The sequence below is a fragment of the Myotis daubentonii genome, chromosome 15, assembly GCF_963259705.1.
Source record: "Myotis daubentonii chromosome 15, mMyoDau2.1, whole genome shotgun sequence".
NCBI lineage: Eukaryota > Metazoa > Chordata > Mammalia > Chiroptera > Vespertilionidae > Myotis > Myotis daubentonii.
The window spans coordinates 20,656,067-20,676,220 of record NC_081854.1 but is presented as its reverse complement, the minus strand read 5'-3'; the positions used below and the strand labels follow the sequence as shown (position 1 = coordinate 20,676,220).

General features: G+C 51.3%; 1 protein-coding gene across 7 annotated transcripts; it reads right to left on the bottom strand.

Moving 5' to 3' along the window:
• Positions 1–6,343: 6,343 nt before the first annotated feature.
• Positions 6,344–19,762, bottom strand: LRFN1 (leucine rich repeat and fibronectin type III domain containing 1). Of its 7 annotated transcripts, none has more exons than XM_059666595.1 (6): positions 19,636–19,761; positions 17,055–17,087; positions 15,459–15,519; positions 14,566–14,620; positions 12,715–14,157; positions 6,344–8,075 (listed from the first exon to the last, which is right to left on the bottom strand). In XM_059666595.1, the coding sequence occupies exons 5-6, from the start codon at positions 14,118–14,120 to the stop codon at positions 7,169–7,171; spliced, it is 2,313 nt and encodes a 770-aa protein (XP_059522578.1). In that variant the 5' UTR covers positions 14,121–14,157; positions 14,566–14,620; positions 15,459–15,519; positions 17,055–17,087; positions 19,636–19,761; the 3' UTR covers positions 6,344–7,168. The 7 variants fall into 7 exon arrangements, with proteins under 7 accessions (XP_059522578.1, XP_059522580.1, XP_059522579.1 ...); XM_059666597.1 differs by lacking the exon at positions 19,636–19,761 and adding an exon at positions 19,340–19,589; XM_059666596.1 differs by lacking the exon at positions 19,636–19,761 and adding an exon at positions 17,583–18,820.
• Positions 19,763–20,154: the final 392 nt, after the last annotated feature.

The following is a 20,154-nucleotide window of genomic DNA, read 5'->3' as shown; positions in this document are numbered from 1 at the left end:
ACCTCTCAGGCACACCCACTGCACTCCTCATTGTTATCTTGTTCCTCAAATACCATCTCTTATGTGCTGTAAATGTTGATTTTTTTTTTAATCCTCACCCAAGGATATTTTTTTATTGATTTATAGAGAAAGTGGAAGAGAGAGGGAAAGAGAGAAATATAACACATTGGGCCAGGGTGGAACCTGCAACCCAAGGAATCGAACCCCGGGCCCTTCGTCTACAAGCCAATGCTCTATCCACTGAGCCAAACTGGTTAGCGCTTTCACAGTTTTCAGAAGCAAAGAAAATCTTCCAGAGAAACTCCCTGTTGGATATACATGCTTGCCTCATTGGCTAAATTTAGTCATATGCCCAGGTCTAACCCAATCACTGGCAAGGAAGATATAATTACAAGGATGGTGTTAGACTCATCAAAACCCACCTCTGAGGCTAGGGAAAATGTGTTGCAGGGAGAGTGAATACCTAAACGAACTTAGAGCTCTTCCGGAAGGTAAAGGGCGGGGGGCAGAGCTAGGGAGCAGTCTAAGATGGCACATGGAGGTTCCAAGGCTGTGAATCTCTTGCAGGCCTGATATCCAGTGGCCCCCAATAGGAGCACTGTTTCAGTTGTTAAAATATTGAAACACTTTCATACCAGCTGGAAAATAGCTATGTCCCCAAGATCCCCCTAAGCAGATCCACCCTACCCATGCCATCCCAGCCTTCCCCCTGAAAATTCAGACATCAAAGAGTTAGTATCTGATATGGGCGTGGAAGAGGTGTTCCATGATCTGCTCCAATGTGTGGCTAGTGTGCACTCCGGTTCTAATAACAATGTAGTTGTTAAATAGCTTGCTGGCATCTCCAGCTTGTACACAATATGTGTTGTGGTTTTTGGAAAGTGACCACCAATTCTTTGACATTTCTCCCTTCAAGAGGTAGAGTCAATGTGCTCCTCTCACTGAACCTGTATTTGTCACTTCTTCATCTGTCCCACCTAGCTCTCTCAGAACACACATCTCAAACTGTTCCTCTTGGAACCCAACTGCCATGCTGCAAGGAACCCAACCACACGGACAGGCCACACGGACATCCTCTGGTTGACAATCACAGCTGAACTCAGCTTTGCAGCCATCCCACCTCAGTAACCAGACACGTGAGTAAACAAGTGTGCAAAGGTTTCCAGCTCCCAACTGGGGCAGAGACAAGCCATTCCTACTCTGCCATGATCAAGTTCCTGACCACAGAATCTTGGAGTATAATAAAATAATTTTTGTTTTATGCCACTAAGTTTGTGTGTGTTTTTAATGAGGCAATACACCACAGTCCCTTAGGAGGCATGTCACAAGAAATGTATTACCAAGAGTAACCCACTGAAATTTCTAAATGGTTGAGTTTTGTTCACATTATAGGGGTTTCAGAATCATTCCCATAATCCTATAACTCTCAGACCTTTGCATTCTCATGTTTTCTCAATTAGGAGATAAAGACAGGAGTACAGCCATGCACTAGAAATTACATACAATCCCACAGCCACTCCACTGCATTATATGGTTTGTAAGTGGCAGAACCCCAGTTTGGATGGGGGCAGCAAGGTGTCCAACCCAGGGCATACATTTCTTTCCCCTTCCTCAGCACCTGCTTCCCCAGACTCCCTTGCAGTTTGGAATGGTCATGTGACTAAAGGGCTCCGTTTTTTTCCTTTTTTAAAAAATCCTCACCTGAGATTATTTTTTCCATTGATTTTCTTTTCTTTTCTTTTCTTTTCTTTTCTTTTTTTTAGAGAGAGTGGAAGGGAGGGAAGAAGGGGGGAGAGAGAAAGAGAGAGAGGGAGGAACATTGACATGAGAGAAACACAATGTTTGGTTGCCTCCCCCACACGCCCTGACCAGGACCTGGGATCAAACATGCAATCCAGGTAAACACTCTTGACCTGGAATCGAACCTGTGACCCTCCGGTCCGTGGGCCAACACTCTAACCACTGAGGAAACCAGCCACGGCAAAGGCTTCTTAAATTAGTTACTTCATATAATGAATTTAAAACAATTTTTGATGCATGTGTTTATTACTGTTACTCTTATTATTTTAGAATTTTTTCTTCCTTGACACAAAGAAGAACATCCATTTGTTCCCTTCCTTCCGACTTAGTTCATTGGTATGAGGATGTAAGACCTGGATCTCTAATGGCCATTTTGTGACCATGAGACAACAAGCCTAGAATATGAATCTATCCTTCTCAGGAAGATAAAACAGAAGGGTAGGAAATGGGTCCTTGTTGATATCAATAAGCCGTTGCACCAAACCCCAACCCCCCCAACTCCAGAATTCTTATTCAGTAAGAAAACCAAATGTCTTTAGTTGTGTACTTGAGTTTTCTGTTTGCAGCCAAGTGAATCCTCACAAATCCATCTCTGCATGCCCAGCACAGACCCCAAAGAAGGTGGTCAATTAATATCTGATAATAAAAATTTGAATCCTGTGGGACATGTCTGAGTTCAGGCATATGGCCCTCTTCGGTATGAACGCTGTAATAAAAATAAGGTTACAAATCCACTTGGAGAAGCAAAGGCCTAAAAAGAAATTCTGAACTGGATATATTTAGGTTTTACCTGCTCAGCATCCATTTCTCCTGCTAAAGCTCGCTTTCCCAATCCTTCATTTGCTTGGACACAAGACTCAGGTTTGCTCAATCAGATTACCCCTTCTACAGATCACAGTGACAAGCCTTCTCTGATCTTCCCTAATGAAGGCCTTTGTATAAGCTGTTTCCTCTGCTTGAAATATGCCCTACTACTCTCCCGCCACCACCATGTCTTTACCTGGCTGATATCCACTCATCCCTATGTCTGTTAATATCACTTCCTCTTCCAAATAACCCTTCGGAATGGTCCACTGGGATTTATATTACTTTTATAGGCCCGAACGCTTTCCCATCTGGTAAGAACTTGGGATCGACCATATGAAGTTGCCAATATTCTGCCATTTCTGACCTACTCCCCTCTCCCAGGCCACCCAACCTGGACACCCGAATACTGAGGGCTAAACCAACCCCTACCTGGCCAATCATTGGACTGGTGTGACCCCAATCAGTCCAATCTGAGCCCTTCCCGGGGATGTTTTGTTTCACTTACACTGGAGATTTTGCCATTTCCCACTGGGCTATGGTACTGGAAGGGCTGGGTTTGTGTCTGCAAATAAATGGCCGCTTTCCCAGCACATGCAGTTGAAAGGAATGAATATGAGCTGAGACAGAGAAATGAGTAGGGAAGTGTCCTGATGGAGTTGAGTCTGGGGTCCAGTCTCTAAAGCCAAGTTCCTTATGGCTCTACCCTAAATTGTTTCCTTCCCAGTTACATGAGCCAATAAACTCTGCTTTCTAGGTCTATTCTGTTAAGCTATGTTCCTGTGACTTGCTACCAAAAGACTTTGATTAATATATGTCCCTGAGCCTGCAGGTGGGGTAAGGCAGCTCCTCGGGGCTCCCAGTTTCCTTTTCTTCTCATCACAGTCCTATTGTCATCTGTCTGTCCAGGAGGGCAGGTATTATATTGATCTCGGTCACTGCTGGGTCTACAGTGCCCAGCACAGGGCCAGGCACAGAGCAGATGTTCATACACTCCCCTTGGAAAATCCAATGAACCTCTCTCATTACTGTACCTGTTCCTTGGTTTTAAAGCTCTCAATTTTGAAGAGCATATCATTGGCATTTATTCTCTATTAAACAAAGGGCTTAGGGTTACAGGGAAAGAAGGTGGTGGATGTCCTCCAGAGGGCTAAACCAGGGACCATGTGGACCCCAAATATGTTAAAGGATGGATGCCATGTTCTGAGATGACAGTTCCTGATTTTGTTTTTTGGGTTTTTTAAAATATATTTTATTGATTTTTTTACAGAGAGGAAGGGAAAGGGATATAGAGTTAGAAACATCCATGAGAAAGAAACATGGATCAGCTGCCTCCTGTACATCCCCCACTAGGGATGTGCCCGCAACCTCGGTAACATGCCCTTGACCAGAATCGAACCCAGGACCCCTGAGTCCGCAGGCCAATGCTCTATCCACTGAGCCAAACCAGTCAGGGCCTGATTTTGTTTTGAAGGCAGGCACACCCCACAGCTGGGGTCAGAAATCAGACCATATACCACCCCTGCTCACAACCTTTTTTTGGCTTCTACAGCTCTGAGAATAAAATCTTGACTCTTGACCACAGACCACAAGCTTCTGCAGAATCTGCTCCCTGCTTGCCTCTCCCACCTACTCTCCTCCCACTCCAGTCCAGGCACAGTGCCTCCAACACACCAAGCGCAATCCTTTCTCAGGGCCTTTGCACATGCTATTTTCATTGCCAGGAATGCTCTTCCCACAATGGATCTCTTCAGAATGGATTTCTTCAGCTCCAATATCACCTTTCTTGATACTCCTTCCTCCCCCATCTAAAGTACACCTCCCAGTCATTCTCTGTCCCAACACCCTGTTTTCATTTCAAGACATTTATTTACCACCAGACACGCATTACATATTTACTTGCTTGTTTACTGCCTCCCCCCAAGGGACAGGGGTTTCTTTATTTTATATATATAATGTTTTTATTGATTTCAGGGAGAGGGAGGGAGGGATAGAACATCAATGAGAGAGAACCATTGATCAGTTACCCCTGCAAGCCCCCTACTGGAGATCGAGCTCACAACCCGGGCATGTGCCCCAACCAGGAATTGAACCTTAACCTCCTGGCTCCTAGGTCGACACTCAACCACTGAGCCACACTGACTAGACCACAGGGGTTTCTTATTTTGTCTATTTTGTTCACTGCTGTATCTCCTACGCAGAGCCACGTACATAGTACATGCTCAATAAAGTTTTATCGGGTGACTCAGACAATATAGTCAGATGATTGGGTATGCAGAATTTGAAGGCAGTAAACTTTCTAATCACAACTCTGCTGTTTACTGGCTGTTATGATCTTGGACAAGCTCCTTAACCTCTAAATTATTTCTTCTTCTAGAAACATAGATGCACACACTACACATCAGCTGCAGAGTATAAATGTGATCATGCTTACTATGAACGTAACTTCCTTTTGTGAATGTTATGTGCCTGGTGCTGGGTTGCATGCTCTTCTTCCAATCTTTATTGTTGAGAGGACCCACATATTACAGATGTCCCTTCCCTTGCCCCCCACCTTGCCCATGCACCAGGGAGGGTCTGTGAGCACAGTGCCTAGTATGTGGGAAGCCCTCAGTGCCCAGGAGTCATGATGACCAAGAGAGATAAGTGTGGCTGGGTCACTGGGTGAGGGAGCCTCCCGGCCTGTGATTCTCTGGCGCCTTTGTCCTTGATGCCTCCCACCCTATCTGCCCAGATCTTCCCCCTTCCTCCTGCTGTTTCTATTTCTGTCTTTCTCTCCTCCTCCCCAGGCCTCAGGGGGCCCCTGGCTAGCATGGAGTCTCTTCCTTCTCCAGGATCAGGAAGTATTCACTGCAGCGCCCCCCAAGACTGGGGTAGCCCCCAACCGACTTTCCTTCCCCAGCCACAATCCTCTGCCTTAACTGAAACTCCCCTCCCCATACCATCTTCTGTGCTCCAAGCAGACCCCTTCTCCACTTCCAATCCCTCATATTCCAGGCAGTAACCAATGAGCTCTTTCCCTCCTTCCTCCCTCACGAGGCTGGCTTGGTATACCTGTGCTCAGCTAAGGTCATTGGGGTCATTTCCCAGCCTCTAGATGCAACATAGTGTAGTGGTAAGAACAGATAAGACACTGAGATCAAACTGCCAGTTCCATTATTTTCTCACTGGGGATCTTTGGGCAAGTGACTTCAATTCTCCCTGGTTCAGATTCCTGTCTATAAAACGGAACCAAAGATACCTACCTTGGACAGTTGCCCAACCTCAGAAAGAGGAGCTGTGCTTAGCACAATGCCTGTATGTGGAATGGCATTCACTAACTGCTCAGCAGAATTCTGTGGTTAAGAGGACAGGTTCAGAAGTCAGGCTGCCTGCCTTTTCAAATCCCAATTTTGCCACCTTCTGGTTATGTGATTTTGAGATGTTTCTGAGCATCAATTTCCTCATCTGCAAAATGGGATACCTGTAATATGTTCTAGGGTTGTTGTGAGGATTAAATTACTTAAGTGCTTGGCACACAGTCAGCACTCACTAAATGTTAGCTATTATCATTTTATTATTATTTCCCACCTTTAAATCTCTCAGAGGATAGGAAATTGTCTGCAAGTCTCCCTGGTCCCAGTTAGCCATCTTTCCTTCAGTCTCACTTAACCCTTACGCTGTAATCTAGGACACACACACACACACACACGCACGCACACACGACACAGGGGCACACACAGAGGTCAGTAGAGCGCCCTCGGACACAGAAAAAAGTTTAATTCTGCTGCGGCGGGGGTCCTGGCTCCGGTGGGGAGGAGGACTTCGTTTTGGACTTTATTCGTGTGGGGATTTACTTGAGGAAAGAGGAAGGAATAGGGAGTCTGGTCCTTCCAGTGGGACCTGCCCGGGAGAATGTGTGGTGGGGGGAGGTAATCCCGGAGAGACAAAGAGACTGGGCAAAACATGGGAGGGCAGAAGAGACGACGGGACAGAGAAAAAAGAGACAAATAGAAAAGGGCAGAGACATAAGACAGAGAAGACAGAGAGCAGGATAGACACAAAAGAGGGGGACAGAGAAAAGGGGACCCCAAGCCAGACCCTACGGGATCAGAGAGGTGAATGGGCTCGGGGTGGGGCTTTGGAGGCCGCCGCGGGACAGAATAGGATCTAGTCCAGCCAGATACAAGAAATGGGCCCCTCGTCCCTGCCCCTGGTCCCGGGCAGGGGGAGGGGGCTCGTGTCTCAGTGCTGCAGTGTGGGGGGGCCCTGCCCCTCCCCGCGCTTCGCTGTGTAAGGCACCAGCTCCAGCGAGGTCCGCGAGCGCGCTGGGGGAGGGACAAGTGGGGCGAGGAGTTCTCACGGGAGGAGCCCAGCGGCCCGCTCCCCATCTCCCCAGGACACGGTGCATTGCCTCGAGCCTTAGCTGCAGGCCGCAGCGCCCCCTCGGGGAGAAGGGCCCACCTCCCCTCCAGTCAGAGGTCTTGGCGCTGTGCTTTTTCCCTCCAGTCCTGCCCCCGGGTCTGGGCAGCTCGGAGTTGGTCCTGTCCGTGGCACCAGGAGTCCCGGCGCCCGCCGCAGCCGCTCACACGGTACTCTCCAGCATCCACTCGGTGCTGGTGAAGGCCAGGCGCGCCCGGACGGAGCCCAGCCCCAGCTCCCCGTCCTCCCCGGCCACGCCCCCTCCAGCCACGTCCAGGTGCGGGGTGGACCGGTGGCGCTTTGTCCGCCGGGCGCGGCGCGGGTAACTGTGGCTCTGGAAGAGCACCCCATAGTCCCCGTCAAACGAGTAACGCTGCTGTGGCCGAGGCCGAGCGGGTGCCCCCCCAGGAACCAGAGCTAGAGTGGAGGGCGCTGAAGCCGGCGGCCTCAAGGCCCCAGAACGGCTCCTCGGAGGACCCACAGCGGCCCGAGGCTCCTCCCCAGAGGTTTCCTCCGATGGCAGGAGACACAGCGAGGTGGCCGAGCCACCCAGGGAGCGTCCAAAGACGGCCTCTGGGTCTGCGGAAGCTGCCGTCTCTACCACCGTGGTCTTTGCTTCCACCGCCAGGGCTGCCGCAGCCGGGGACGCCTCCTCGCGTAATGCCACGTAGCATTCTGGCGCTGGCGGTGGGGCCTGCGGCGCCCCTGCACCATTGGTTTGCGAGCACACGTGGCTGACCCGCGGGGGTGACCTAGAGGCGCCCTTGACACGACGGCCATCTCCGTCGCCATAGACCTTGTAGCGGATCATGAGCAGAACGATGAAGACGAGGACCGAGGCAACGATGACACCCCCGATGGCAATGATCATGGTGCCGCCCAAGAAGTGGGCCCTCAGCGGGCGGCAGGGCGCGGGATCCCCAGCCGTGGTAAACTGCACGCAGCCCACCACTCGCGTGGCTGGCAGCGCTGTGGCACCATCGTCGTAGACCGCCAGCACGCACAGATCATAGGCGCGGCCCGCCGCCAGATCATTCACCAGGAAGGTCTGGCTGGTGGAGGGGATCATCCTGTGGGAAGGGGCAGGATCAGCGCGGAGTTAGCTCTACTCTGAACCAGCCATTTCACTTGTATGTCCCACCCTTGGTGACCAGTGGGAACCAAGCCGTGCGTTCCTACCAGTATCTCACCCTTTACCAGGACAACAGCAGCCATTCAAGCAACAAATTTCTAACGTCTCAGGATCCCTGCTACCGGCCACGCCTTTCATCTGCATGCCCTGCCCTCAGACCAACCCCGTCTGTCTTATTGCCTAGTTAGAACACTATCTGTCAATCATATTCCCTCATCTACATATCCCAGTTCTTGAATGAGAGGAGTGCTATAGCTTTTATGCTCTACCCTAAAGGGAAACGCCCCCTAGCAGTGTCTCACCATATTAGGGTAGCAACAACTGCCATTCAAGGTCTCTTATGTACATATTTTCATCCTTTGAGGCGCCCCCGTTACTACAAGCCCCACCCCCTACCAGCATGCCCCACCCTCACAAGTGGTCAACTCACACCCCCTGTCTTTATGACTTTAGAAAGGAAGGGAGAGAGGAGGAGGGGCGGGAGAGAAAGAAAAGCATTGATTTTTGTTGTTTCACTTATTTCTGAATTCCTTGCTTGATTATTGTATGTGCCCTGACTGGGGATTGAACCTGCAACCTTGACTATCCAACCAACTTCTTCTTTAAATATATATATATATATATATATATATATATATATATATATATATATATATATATATATATATATATATATATATATATATATATATAATTGATTTCAGAGAGGGAGAGAGAGATAGAAACATCAATGATGAGAGAGAATCTTTGATTGGCTCCCTCCTGCATATCCCCCACTGGGGATCAAGCCTGCAACCTGGGCATGTGCCCTTGACCAGAATCAAACCTGGAACCTTTCAGTCTGCAGGCCAACACTCTATCCTCTGAGCCAAAGCAGCCAGGGCCCTCTAGTTCCTCTTATATCCCTGTCCTTTCAGGGAAACCATGTGTGTACAGGCCACTCCCTTTATCTGCACGTCCCATCTTTGGGGAAATTCATCTCCTAGCTGCATATATCTTCTGAGACAATTCCCAAGCCCCTCAACTACATATTCCTGCACCACACCCCACAACAGCCACTGGGGATGATTCCCCTACTGTGCCTAGGGCCGTGTCCACTCTGCATGTCCTGAAACCTCTCTGTGTGCGCCCTACCCTATACTGCCACAAGTCACCAACTCACACCCCAAATAAGTAATTGGGTCAAATGTAGCCAAGCAAACATGCCCCCTCCTTGCTCTAGGCCCCTGCCTTCAAACGAGAAGCAGTGCAGAGAAGTGGTTAAACTGACCATTCTGGGAGCCAGATGCCTGGGTTTGAGTCTCTCCTGCCACTTGCTAGCTGTGATCTTATACAAGTTTCTTTCTTTCTTTCTTTTTTTAAATCCTCCCCGAGGATATTTTTCCCATTGATTTTTAGAGAGTTAGAAGAGAGAGGGAAAGATAGACAGAAACATCGATGTGAGAGAAAAACATAGATTGGTTGCCTCCTGCTTGCGCCCTGACCAGGGCTGGGGCCCAAGTGGAGCCTGCAACTGAGGTATGTGCCCTTGACTGGAATTGAACCTGGGACCCTTCGGTCCACAGGCTCTATCCACTGAGCCAAACTGGCTAGGGCCTTACAAACGTTTCTTTCTTTCTTTTTTTATTTCAGAGAGGAAGGGAGAGGGAGAGATAGAAACATCAACGATGAGAGAGAATCATTGCTTGGCTACCTCCTAAATGCCCCTTACTGGGGCTTGAGCCTGCAACCCAGGCAGGTGCCCTTGACTGGAACTGAACCTGGGACCTTTCAGTCCGCAGGCAAGTGCTCTGTCCACTGAGTCAAACCAGCTAGGGCTTTATACAAGTTTCTTAACCACTCTGAGCCTCACTTCTCCCAATTGGGGATATAAAGAATTAGTACATCATAGAGATGATGTGAGTATGAATTAGTTAACATACCCAAAGCCTGGCACTTAATAATTTCATCATTATTAGCTTTCATTCCACTCTATGTTGGCCAGTACCCTTGCTGTGGTTCACACTCTACTGCCAGTTGCACCCTCCCTCATCTATAAGACCATTCCCACTAGGCCTTGCTCCTTCTGTTGGGCACACCCTTCCACAGTCGGCCAAGTCCAGCTTTGGCTAACCCGGGACTGCCACATCCACATAGATTCGCATGCTCATCACTCAACCTCACAAGCTCTCCTCTCCTACAAAGGTCTTAGTGGGTCACCAGAGACAAGGACCGTCACCTGCATGGGACCGTGAAACAGGAACTCACCTCCTCTAAGAGGTCATGCCCGCATCTTACCTCTCAGATGCTCCACCTTCCCTCCAGTCCGGCCACCTTCTGGTCCTGAAGCTTACGGCAGTTGTCCCACTTCCTGAAGGTTCCCCACCACCAAAAGCCACCCTCCAACCAAAAGGCTTCAAGTGAGGGCCCTATTCCCTCTAAAAGACCCACCCACTTCTCCAACTCTCCCCTTGCCTGCCATTTAACAGACCACTCCTCCCCCTCCACCTCATACCTCCCAACTTTGAGCCCCAGGCTGTAAGTCTTCCTTTTCTTTTAATCTCCCCTCTCAGAGAGACTAGGATTCCTCTTGTTCCTTTCCCTAAAAAAAAAAACAGTTGCTAGGGGCTCCCCCCTTTCAAGGACAGAGGCTGGCTCCTTAAGAAAGCTTGAGCCCACATGTTTCTGATAGGCTGAAAGACCCAAGCAAGCAGCAAAGCAGGCTTCTGATTGGATGTCACCTCCACCCATGGCAGAAGTGAGGAAATTAACCCCTACAGCACCATAGTGCAAGCATCTGCAGTGGGAGAGGGAGGACTGGAACTGTAGCCCTCAGGGGAAGGGAAGAGCCCCCAGATCTGTTGCCTAGCTAGGGACAGAAGGGAATCAACATCTGAATACATGCTGGGTCTGGGGCCTGGAAACCTCCCTGCACTAAGTAGTGACCACAGGTTAGAGAGAGAGAGAGAGAGAGAGAGAAAGAAAGAAAGAAAGAAAGAAAGAAAGAAAGAAAGAAAGAAAGAAAGAAAGAAAGAGAAAAGTAGAGAGTCACAACCCAAAAGTTATTTATGGAAATGTATTATCCAGCTCCACTAATCCCTGCTTGGCAAACAGTGGGTACTCAATAAATGTGTGTTCAACATAAAAAGGTCAGGGTTAGGAGTTAGAAGGGTAAGAGCTGGAATCCTGGTTCTGCCACTTTCTGTGTAACCTTGAGCAAGTGACTTCCCTCCATGGGCCTCAGTTTCCCTATCTATAAAATGGGAAGGGTATCATCACTGCTTCACATCAGAGTTGGAAAGATCAAATGAAGTAGCATCTTTGGTAGTACCTTATAAAGGGTTTTGTTCTGTTCATTTGTTTGCCCTCATGTTTGTAAAACTGGGCCAGTGTCTGATCTATCTCAGTGGCCCCAGGGCCCAGCATGGAATCTGACATGCAATAGGCATCTATTCAGTGTTTGATAACCAGATTCTAAAAGAAAAGAAAATGAGGATGACAGAGACAAAGTTTTCAAAGGCATTTACTCATTCAGCCAACAATGGGAAAGCACCTACTGTGTACCAAGACTGTGGCCAAGAGAACCCTGGGAAAGGTGAAGATGGAGGCCAAGAGGCAGACTTTATGGTGTAGGTCTGAGCACACCAAAAAATGGGGCTCCCAAAAATGGCTTTAAAACCTCTGGCATTACCAAGTGAAGTCAAACACAGGATTAAGCACGGAGCAGATGCTCTACAGTGCACCTGAAGGAGACAGAGCCAGGAAGGAGAGCCATTCACAAAGCCCACAACCACTTATCAAGTGCCCACTGTGTGCTATGGCTGTGAGTCATACTTAAAAAGCTACCAAGATGAAGGACACTGCAAGGCCAAGGCAATAATTCAGCGAATACTAGCTGCCTCCTTCCTCTGGACCATAAGGTCCCTGAGGGTGGGAACTGGTCTTTTGGTCTCCCAGTGTCCCCAGCGCTCTCAGGCCTAGCACAGAGCAGGGCCTCAGTGCCCAACAAGGACAGGAGGGAAAGAAGGGACAGACAGAGGCAGATGTTAAATTAAGAAAATAAGAGAGATGACAGGAGAAAGTAACTCTTTAATGTCTGTCCATACCAGGGCAACGGCTTCTAACCCAGTGGATAATGAAAATAACTTAAATTTATATGTTTTGGTTTTCTGTTCTATAATGTCCCCAAAGTGTTGATACAGAACCACTGGCATATAATTTATAAATATAAATGTCATCGTTAAATGTGTGTGTGTGTGTGTGTGTGTGTTTCATGCTCCAAAATGTTTAACTGACAAGGTACACAATCAAACACCTTTGCTGAGCAGGAAGATGGACCATAAGCTCCATGGGAGTGGGGATATGCGGGGTACACTCACTGTTATAACTCCAATGCCCAGCCTGACTCATGGGTGCTCAACAAAGATTTGCAAAATGCATGAAAAGCAGAGACAGTGAGACAGAAAGTGAGACAGAAGAAGATAGAGCAACTCCGTATGGCCATCTAGAACTCCAGCTGAGCAAGAAGGCCAAGGAAGTAGACAGAAGGGAGAAGGGAGCCTTGAGGTGGGAGGAGGCTCTGGGGCTGAAGTACCCACCTGTAGACAAGGGAGTCATCAGCGGAGCTGTTGTACTGGACTTGGTACATGCGGATGCCAGGCACCGGCCTCTGCGCTGGCCAGCGGATGAGCACAGAGTTGGAGGTGAGCTCCGCCGCCACCAGCCGGCGTTCAGCAGCAGATTCATTGGCACCAGGTCGGCTAGGCGTGGCAATGTCAGAGGAGCCAGGCTCAGTGAGGGGCGGCGGGGCAGCCGGCGGGGGCGCCATCAGAGGGAGAGGCACCACGCACACCTCCACGGGCGCCGTGGCTTCTCCAGCGGCATTGGAGGCGATGCAAGTGAAGGTACCACTGTCCCGCAAGGTGGTGATAGTTACATCCAGCGTCCCATCCCCCCGGACCCGGGTCCGGCTAGAGTTCCCCAGCAACCGCCCATCAGGTGCCACCCAATGCACCACCGGCTCAGGGTCCCCCACAGCACGGCACCGCAGGCTGACTGCCTGGCCCTCCACCACGAGGGCCCGGCCCCCCGCCTGCCGTGTGATCAGCGGGGGTTCGCACAGGAACTCCTCCTCAGGGATGGACCAAAAGTAGCGGTCAGTGAGGTGCTCAGGGGTGGCACACGTTTCCAAGTCATCCTCCCTGGTCAGCCGCCGCAGCCAGAGCAGCTCGCAGTTGCAATGCAGGGGGTTGCCACCAAAGCTAACCGTGAGTGGCGTGGGCGGCTTGGGCCCCGGGCCTTGGGACCTCAGGAAGAGCCCATCAGGGGGCAGTTTATGGAGGCGGTTGGAGGTCATGTCCAGGCGAACCAGTTTGTGAAGCTGCACGAAGGTACCTTCAGCGATGTGGTCGATGAGATTGTGGTCCAGCGTGAGGGTGTTCAGGTTCACCATCTGGCCTACGGCCTCCCAGGGCAGGGCCTCGAGGTTGTTGTAGGACAGATCCAGGTCCTCCACAGTGGACAGGAAGGCATCGAAGGCCGCCGACTCCACCCGGCGGATCTGGTTGTTGCCAAGGATCAGGTGACGGAGGTTGCCCAAGCCGCGGAGCTGGTCGCCACGCACCTCGGCCAGGCGGTTGCTGTCAAGGTGCAGAGCCCGGAGGGCACGGAGGTCAGCAAAGGCGCCAGCTGCCACTTGGCCGATGGTATTACGGGAGAGGGTGAGGTGCACCAGGCTGGTCATGTTGGCGAAGTCTCGGCGGCGGATGGCCGCAATGAAGTTGTCTGTGAGCCTCAGTTCCACCACACGCCGGTCAATGGCTGGCGGCACAAAGAGCAAGCCAGTCTTGGCGCACAGCATGGTCAGCGTGGGCGCCACATTCTGGCAGATGCAGCGGCCAGGACAGGGCTGGCCACGAGATGCCCCTGCCCAGAGTAGCAGCAAAAAAGACAGGGCTGCAGGTGGTGGCAAGAGCAGCATAGAGGAGAAGGGGCCGGGAGCCATGGTGCAGTGGGAAGTTGGGAGGAGTGGACAATAAGACCTGAAGGAGAAGGAGACAGGTTACCCAGGCATAGAGCTTGCTTGCCGGCCTGGCTACCCTGGGATGTTCTGCTAGGAGTCTGACCCAGATCCTTCCCTTCCTGACAACCAGGTTCTGTAGGACAGTAACAGCACTGATCCTCACTTGGCATGCATTTGTTAATAGGTAATATATTAATGCTGCTTGATAAATTACCATTGTCCCACCCCTGAATGCCCTGTCCCCACCTCTGCCCCTCCCCTAGGGGTTCCCAGACCTCTCATAATCTCCTAACCAGAAGGGTGACACCTGCCCTGACTGGGCCTTTTAGCACCCACTGAACATTTTGAAAAATCACTGCTAACTAGGGTTTAAATTCATGGATTTCAAAGCCATATTCCCTGGGTTCAAATTCCAGCTGACACTTACTAGCTGTGTGACCTCGGGCAAGTGTCTGAACCTCTCTGAATTTCGGTTTCTTCATCTGTAAAAAGGAGATAAAAAACAAAACAAAACAAAACAAAACAAAAACACAGGCCTTACCTCTGTGAGGGTTAAATGGATTAATGAGAATGGTGTACTACTTATGAACAATGCCTGGCACATAAAATGTGTTCAATACATGTTAAGTGTTATTATCATCATTGAGTGTCCATTATGGGCCAGGTATAGAAGTATGCACTATTATTAAAAGAAAGTGCTTTGGCCCTAGCCGGTTTAGCTCAGTGGATAGAACACCGGCCTGCCGACTGAAGGGTCCCAGGTTCAATTCCAGTCAAGGGCACATGTCTGGGTCAAAGGCTTGATCCCCAGTAGGGGGCATGCAAGAGGCAGCTGATCAATGATTCTCTCTCATCATTGATATTTCTATCTCTCTCTTCCTCTCCCTTTTTTCTGAAATCAATAGCTATATATATATATATATATATGTATATATATATATATATATATATATATATATATATATATATATATATTTTGAAATCAGACAGATACAGATTCAGGTTCAAGTCTTGGTTCTACCCACTTGCTAGCTCTGTGACCCCAAACCAATGATTTCCCCTAACTAGGCCATACTTGCCTGTTTTATAAAATGGGATGATAACTGTACCATCCTCAATGGGTTGTTGCAAGGGTTCAGTAAACTCATTCTAGGGGGTCCCTGAGCACAGGCCCGGCACACAGTAAGTATTCATTAAATGTTATGGATAATACCACCCCCCCCCCCATCCTTTATCAGAGGTAAAGGGAGTCTGAAGGTGGAAGAGGCTGAGAAAACTACATCAGTCTCCCTGCTCAGCCTTGGGAAGTCCTTCTCGAACCTTGGTTTCATCCTGGGCTCTTCTGAGCTCCCAAGCAGGGGGAAGACTTCTGTGCTCACATCTGTGGACACATACAAGACCCCATACATGCCTACACAGCCACACAGACATTCACTCACACACTCATGCTATTCCTCTGCTCCAGGCAAAACCTTCCAGCAGGGATTCCCCTGTGGCAGCTGCAGCCCACGACATGTCAGCTCCCATCACAACATGGGGTTGGTGGGGGTGAAGAGAAAAGAATGCAAAGGGGGCATCCCTGAAACTGTTTTCACTCCATCCTGTACCCCAGTCCCTACTGGCCTACCTCCCAGGAATCTGCAGTTTGGGGCGGTGACCTGATGTGGCCCTGATCCCTCAGCCCATGGGGAGAGGGACTACAGATGTGGACAGGAGGGACCAAGAGACTCAGAGAGAGGTGAAGAGACAGTGAGAGACAAGGGGGAGGAAGAGATAGATTGGGGGGGGGGGGAGAGAGAGAGAGAGAGAGATCTGAAAGAAAGGTGAAGAGACAGGGATTGAGAGACAGAAAAACTGAGTAGAGGAAACAAAAAATAGAGCCTAAGACATAAAGATGGAGAGAGGAAGTGAGAGAGGGAAAGAGGAGAGAATCGGGTTGTATAGAGAGACAAAGAGTGAGGCAGAGACTGAAGGAGACAGTAACTGGGCTAAAGAGAGAAGAAGAGGCCCCGTCAGGGGGTCCCACCATTTCCAAGGCCCCCAACTACCTTGTCTTGCACTCCCTCTGGGACACTGTATTGGACAGAAAACCCTGGCCTGGAAGGTGGAACTCCTGAGTTAGGAGACCCGCTCTGCACCTGTCTGGCTGTGGGTCTCTAGGGCTCAGAACCCCAATCTGAGCCCTAGAGAGAAGTAGAGAGCTTCGCCTCCCACCTCTGGGGTGAGACTCAAGTTGAAGGAACTACAATAGCAATGAAAATAGCTAACATTTATTGAGAAGCAGTGCAGCATTGCAGGACAGAAACTGGACCCAGCTGCCCAGGTTCACACCCCAGTTCCCTGCTGTGTGACTCTAGTCAAGTGACTTACCTTCTTTGTGCCCTAGTGTGCTCCTCTGTACAATGGGGATAATAGGAGTACCTACCTCATCAGGTTATTGTAAGGATTATACGAGATAATGCAGTGTAACCTGATTGGAATCGCTCCTGACAGAGTAAACACTACACAAATGTCGACTGCTAGTGTTGTTGTGATTTCCCTCTGGCTCTTTCAGCCACCAGCAGGCTGGACTACCAGGAGATCTTCCCACACACACACACAAAATGGTCAACCACATTCATGTCCTTCTCCAAATGCAGGGGTCAGTTCATGTCATGAACTCTCTTGTACCCTTTACTGCTATCATGAGGAAACCCTTCCATCTGCTATCCATGCCCTGGTTCTATGAGCCCTTACCCAAACGTGATGCTCCTGACCTTGTCACCACCCCACCCCTAGCCCGGGTGGCACCTGGCCCCTCAGGACACTGCCAGACCCTGCACTGAAATCCTTATGAGGCAGGGCTCCAGGCCTCCAGAGGGGCTCAGAACAAGACCAACCACTCCACGTCTCCCCAGCAGGAGGGACCCCACTCACCTCTCTTCAGGGAGTCAGGGCCTGGGCCAGTACCTACAAAGAAACAAAATGACCCTGTTAGCATCCTTCTGGTTCCTCACTGGAGACCTGCCTCAGAGACCATCTCAGCCAAGGAAGTCCCCGGTGTGATCACACTCTCAGCCCTCCTGCTGCAGGCTCTGCATAAATGCAGATGGACCCAGAGAGTAATCTCTAGAAATCAAGGAGTCTTGGCCTCAGAATTGTTTACTCTCCAAAATTCAGGAGTCCAGGACTTTAGCCTTTGTCTTCTGGGGTCTCAAGAAGCCAGTGACACCAGCTCCCTTCTCCCTAGACCTAGAATCTGGAACCCCACCCTTCTCCTCCCTCAGACTCAGGAGCCCAGGTTTCAGCCCCTTCCATTCTCAAGACCCAAAAATTGGGCCCATTCTCCTCCTTCAGATCCAGATCCCAGCTTCCTCCTTCCAGAGTTCACATCCCAGTCCCCCAACTTCAAGGACCTAAGTAGTACCAGGAGCTGGGGAGGAATCAAAAGGTTCCCATGCTCACCATCAAATCATTGTCACACCAACATGTGCAGACACACCAAACTCACATGGGCCCACAACTCAAGTCTCTACACTTGTATTTCCATAGACACACCAGCATGATCTCTGTGCCCACACCCTCCCCTGGCTCTTGGCCTGGGATGTGGACACATTTGTGTCCATGAGCCCCAGGCTGGACCCCAGCATACCACAGATCACGCCACGTGAACCCCAATCTCACTGGGTCCAGAAGCAGGGTCAGCCTTGTGCCAGGGACACAGGCATGTGTGTGCATACAATCCTGCACATAATGTTTGAACACACACAACCTCACTCTTGAGAGACCAACACGGATGCATAAATGAACTCACAATATAGACAGACACATACCCTCAAGATTGTCACACCCACATACAACCACACATGTACAATATTGACTCTTGCACATTCACATACACAAATGCACACACACCGATGTGCACACAGATGTGCGCACGCACACACGTATCTATCTTTGCAGACAACCAGGTACATGCACCTATAACAGATATACTCTTGCACCAACATACAGGCATACACATATAACAGATATTCACTTGCACGATCAAAGATACACAGACACACTCTTAAATGCCCAAACATGCTCAGACAACTTCACATATCCCCATGATGCAGTCACAAAGCTGATATATTCCTACACCAAAAGACGCACAAATGTACACACTAACTGATATACACCTCACACACATACACAAAACCACAAGTATGCAGACACTTACAAGCCTGATACACACTCAAACAAGCACAATGTACAAAAAGATCTACCTTTTGCACAGACACTGAGATGTTAACTCATAACAGAAATGTTCACACACACAGCCCTGTAAGGGATTTACACTTACAAATGCACACAAAATATTGAACCACAGTGACATAGTCAACAGATAGGCACAGATTCACACTCACACACATACATGGACACATCTCTCCCAGTCCGGAGGCACTCTTGCCCACCTACTTTGCAGGCCAAAGAAATCCTAACATCCCTCCTTCCCACCATACCTGCCCCCACCACCACAGCAAAAGCCAGGGCCAGAGGTCAGAGTTCAGCAGGTCGAATCTCAGAGGGTTGGGGAGCTGAATCCTAAAGCACTAGTCCAAGGCGATCCTCCCACCAGCAGCCCAAAGGTCCCCTAGCCTGGCCATCTGGATGCAGGCAACTCTGGCCCCATCTGGGGAGATCTGGCGGGTGTGGGGATTGGGGTGGGGTGGGTGGGGAAGGGCCAGGTCTGCATGCCTCCCCTCGGGCCCATCTGTCCATCCCTCGGCCTCTCATCCCTCCATCTGTCCACCTACCAATCGCCCATCCCCCCCCACCACCACCACCACCAGCCACCGGGAAGGGGAAGATATGGCCGTCTCCCCCAAGGACCGCTGAGGACCCCCCCATTCTCCCCCTCCCACACCAGTTGACCTGCACCGAGGGAGAGGCAAACTCCCCTCCCCCAAACCACACAGCGGCCTGGACCCACAAGGCGCTGAGTCCCAGCCCTGGCCCGGAACCTGACGTGGACGCACAGATACACACCCTCGGAGACATACAACCCGCAGACCACACACATACACACACACACAATATGAACACCAGAGCGGGCACACCCGCCTTCACAGACCCTCGGATGGGCATCCAACCCGGACACAAACGCCCAAGGCAGCTAGCTAAGCGCACACACTGGCTGGGGGGACTCACACCTGGACACACAGCCCACGCACACACACCTGCACACAGCCCCTCCGATGGGCGCGCGGCAGCCCAGAAGACACAGCGGAGGGGCAGCCACTCGGAGACACACACGCACGGCCGGTCCCAGCACCCCGGCTCGACACCCAGCACACGCCCGATGGCCACACAAGCAGGCGCCGCACACGCCGGCGCCGGGCACACACAGGGCCGCGCGAGCGCACGCCGGGCCGCCGCAGCGCCGCGGACACACACTCACACGCTCGCGCTCACACCCGCGTTCACACCGGCACCCCCGCCCGCCACCTCCCGGGCCGCTGCGGGCCGCGCTCACCCAGCCCGGGGGGGGGCCCGGGCCCAGCCCCGCCGCCGCCGCCTCGCTCCGCGCCATGGTGGGGGGAGGGCCGGGGGAGGGGGCGCGGTGCTGCGGGGCCGCCTCCCGCCCGCCTCCCGCCCTCCCTCCCTGGACGCGGAAGAGCTCCGCCCTCCGCGCCGCCCGCCACCCAAGCCCCGCCGCCACCAGCGCCGCAAGGGGGGAGGGGGCGCCGACCGGAGGGGGCGGGCGGGGCGGCGGGACACCCGGACCCCCGCCCCAGCCCGGGCCGCCGCAGACCCCTCTCCACTGCAGAGCCGCCGGCCCGCCCCCAACCTCTTCCCAGCCCCACCTCCAGCCCCGCCGGCTTCCCAAGAGACCCCCAGACCACGCCCCGACTGGCTTGGGATCCCGGATTTCTAAACGGAGACCTCGGATCAGGTCCCAACACCCAGGGGGACCTCGGACCATGCCTTACCTCCTTTGAGGACCCAGAACATGTTCTACAGCCACCCGGGACCACAAACCACGTCCTACTCT

Coding starts and splice junctions, on each gene's coding strand:
- LRFN1 (XM_059666595.1), bottom strand. CDS start 14,120: ATGGCTCCCGGCCCCTTCTCCTCTATGCTGCTCTTGCCACCACCTGCA. Junction 8,076..12,714: donor GATGACTCCCTTGTCTACAG/GTGGGTACTTCA, acceptor CCCTTCCCACAG/GATGATCCCCTCCACCAGCC.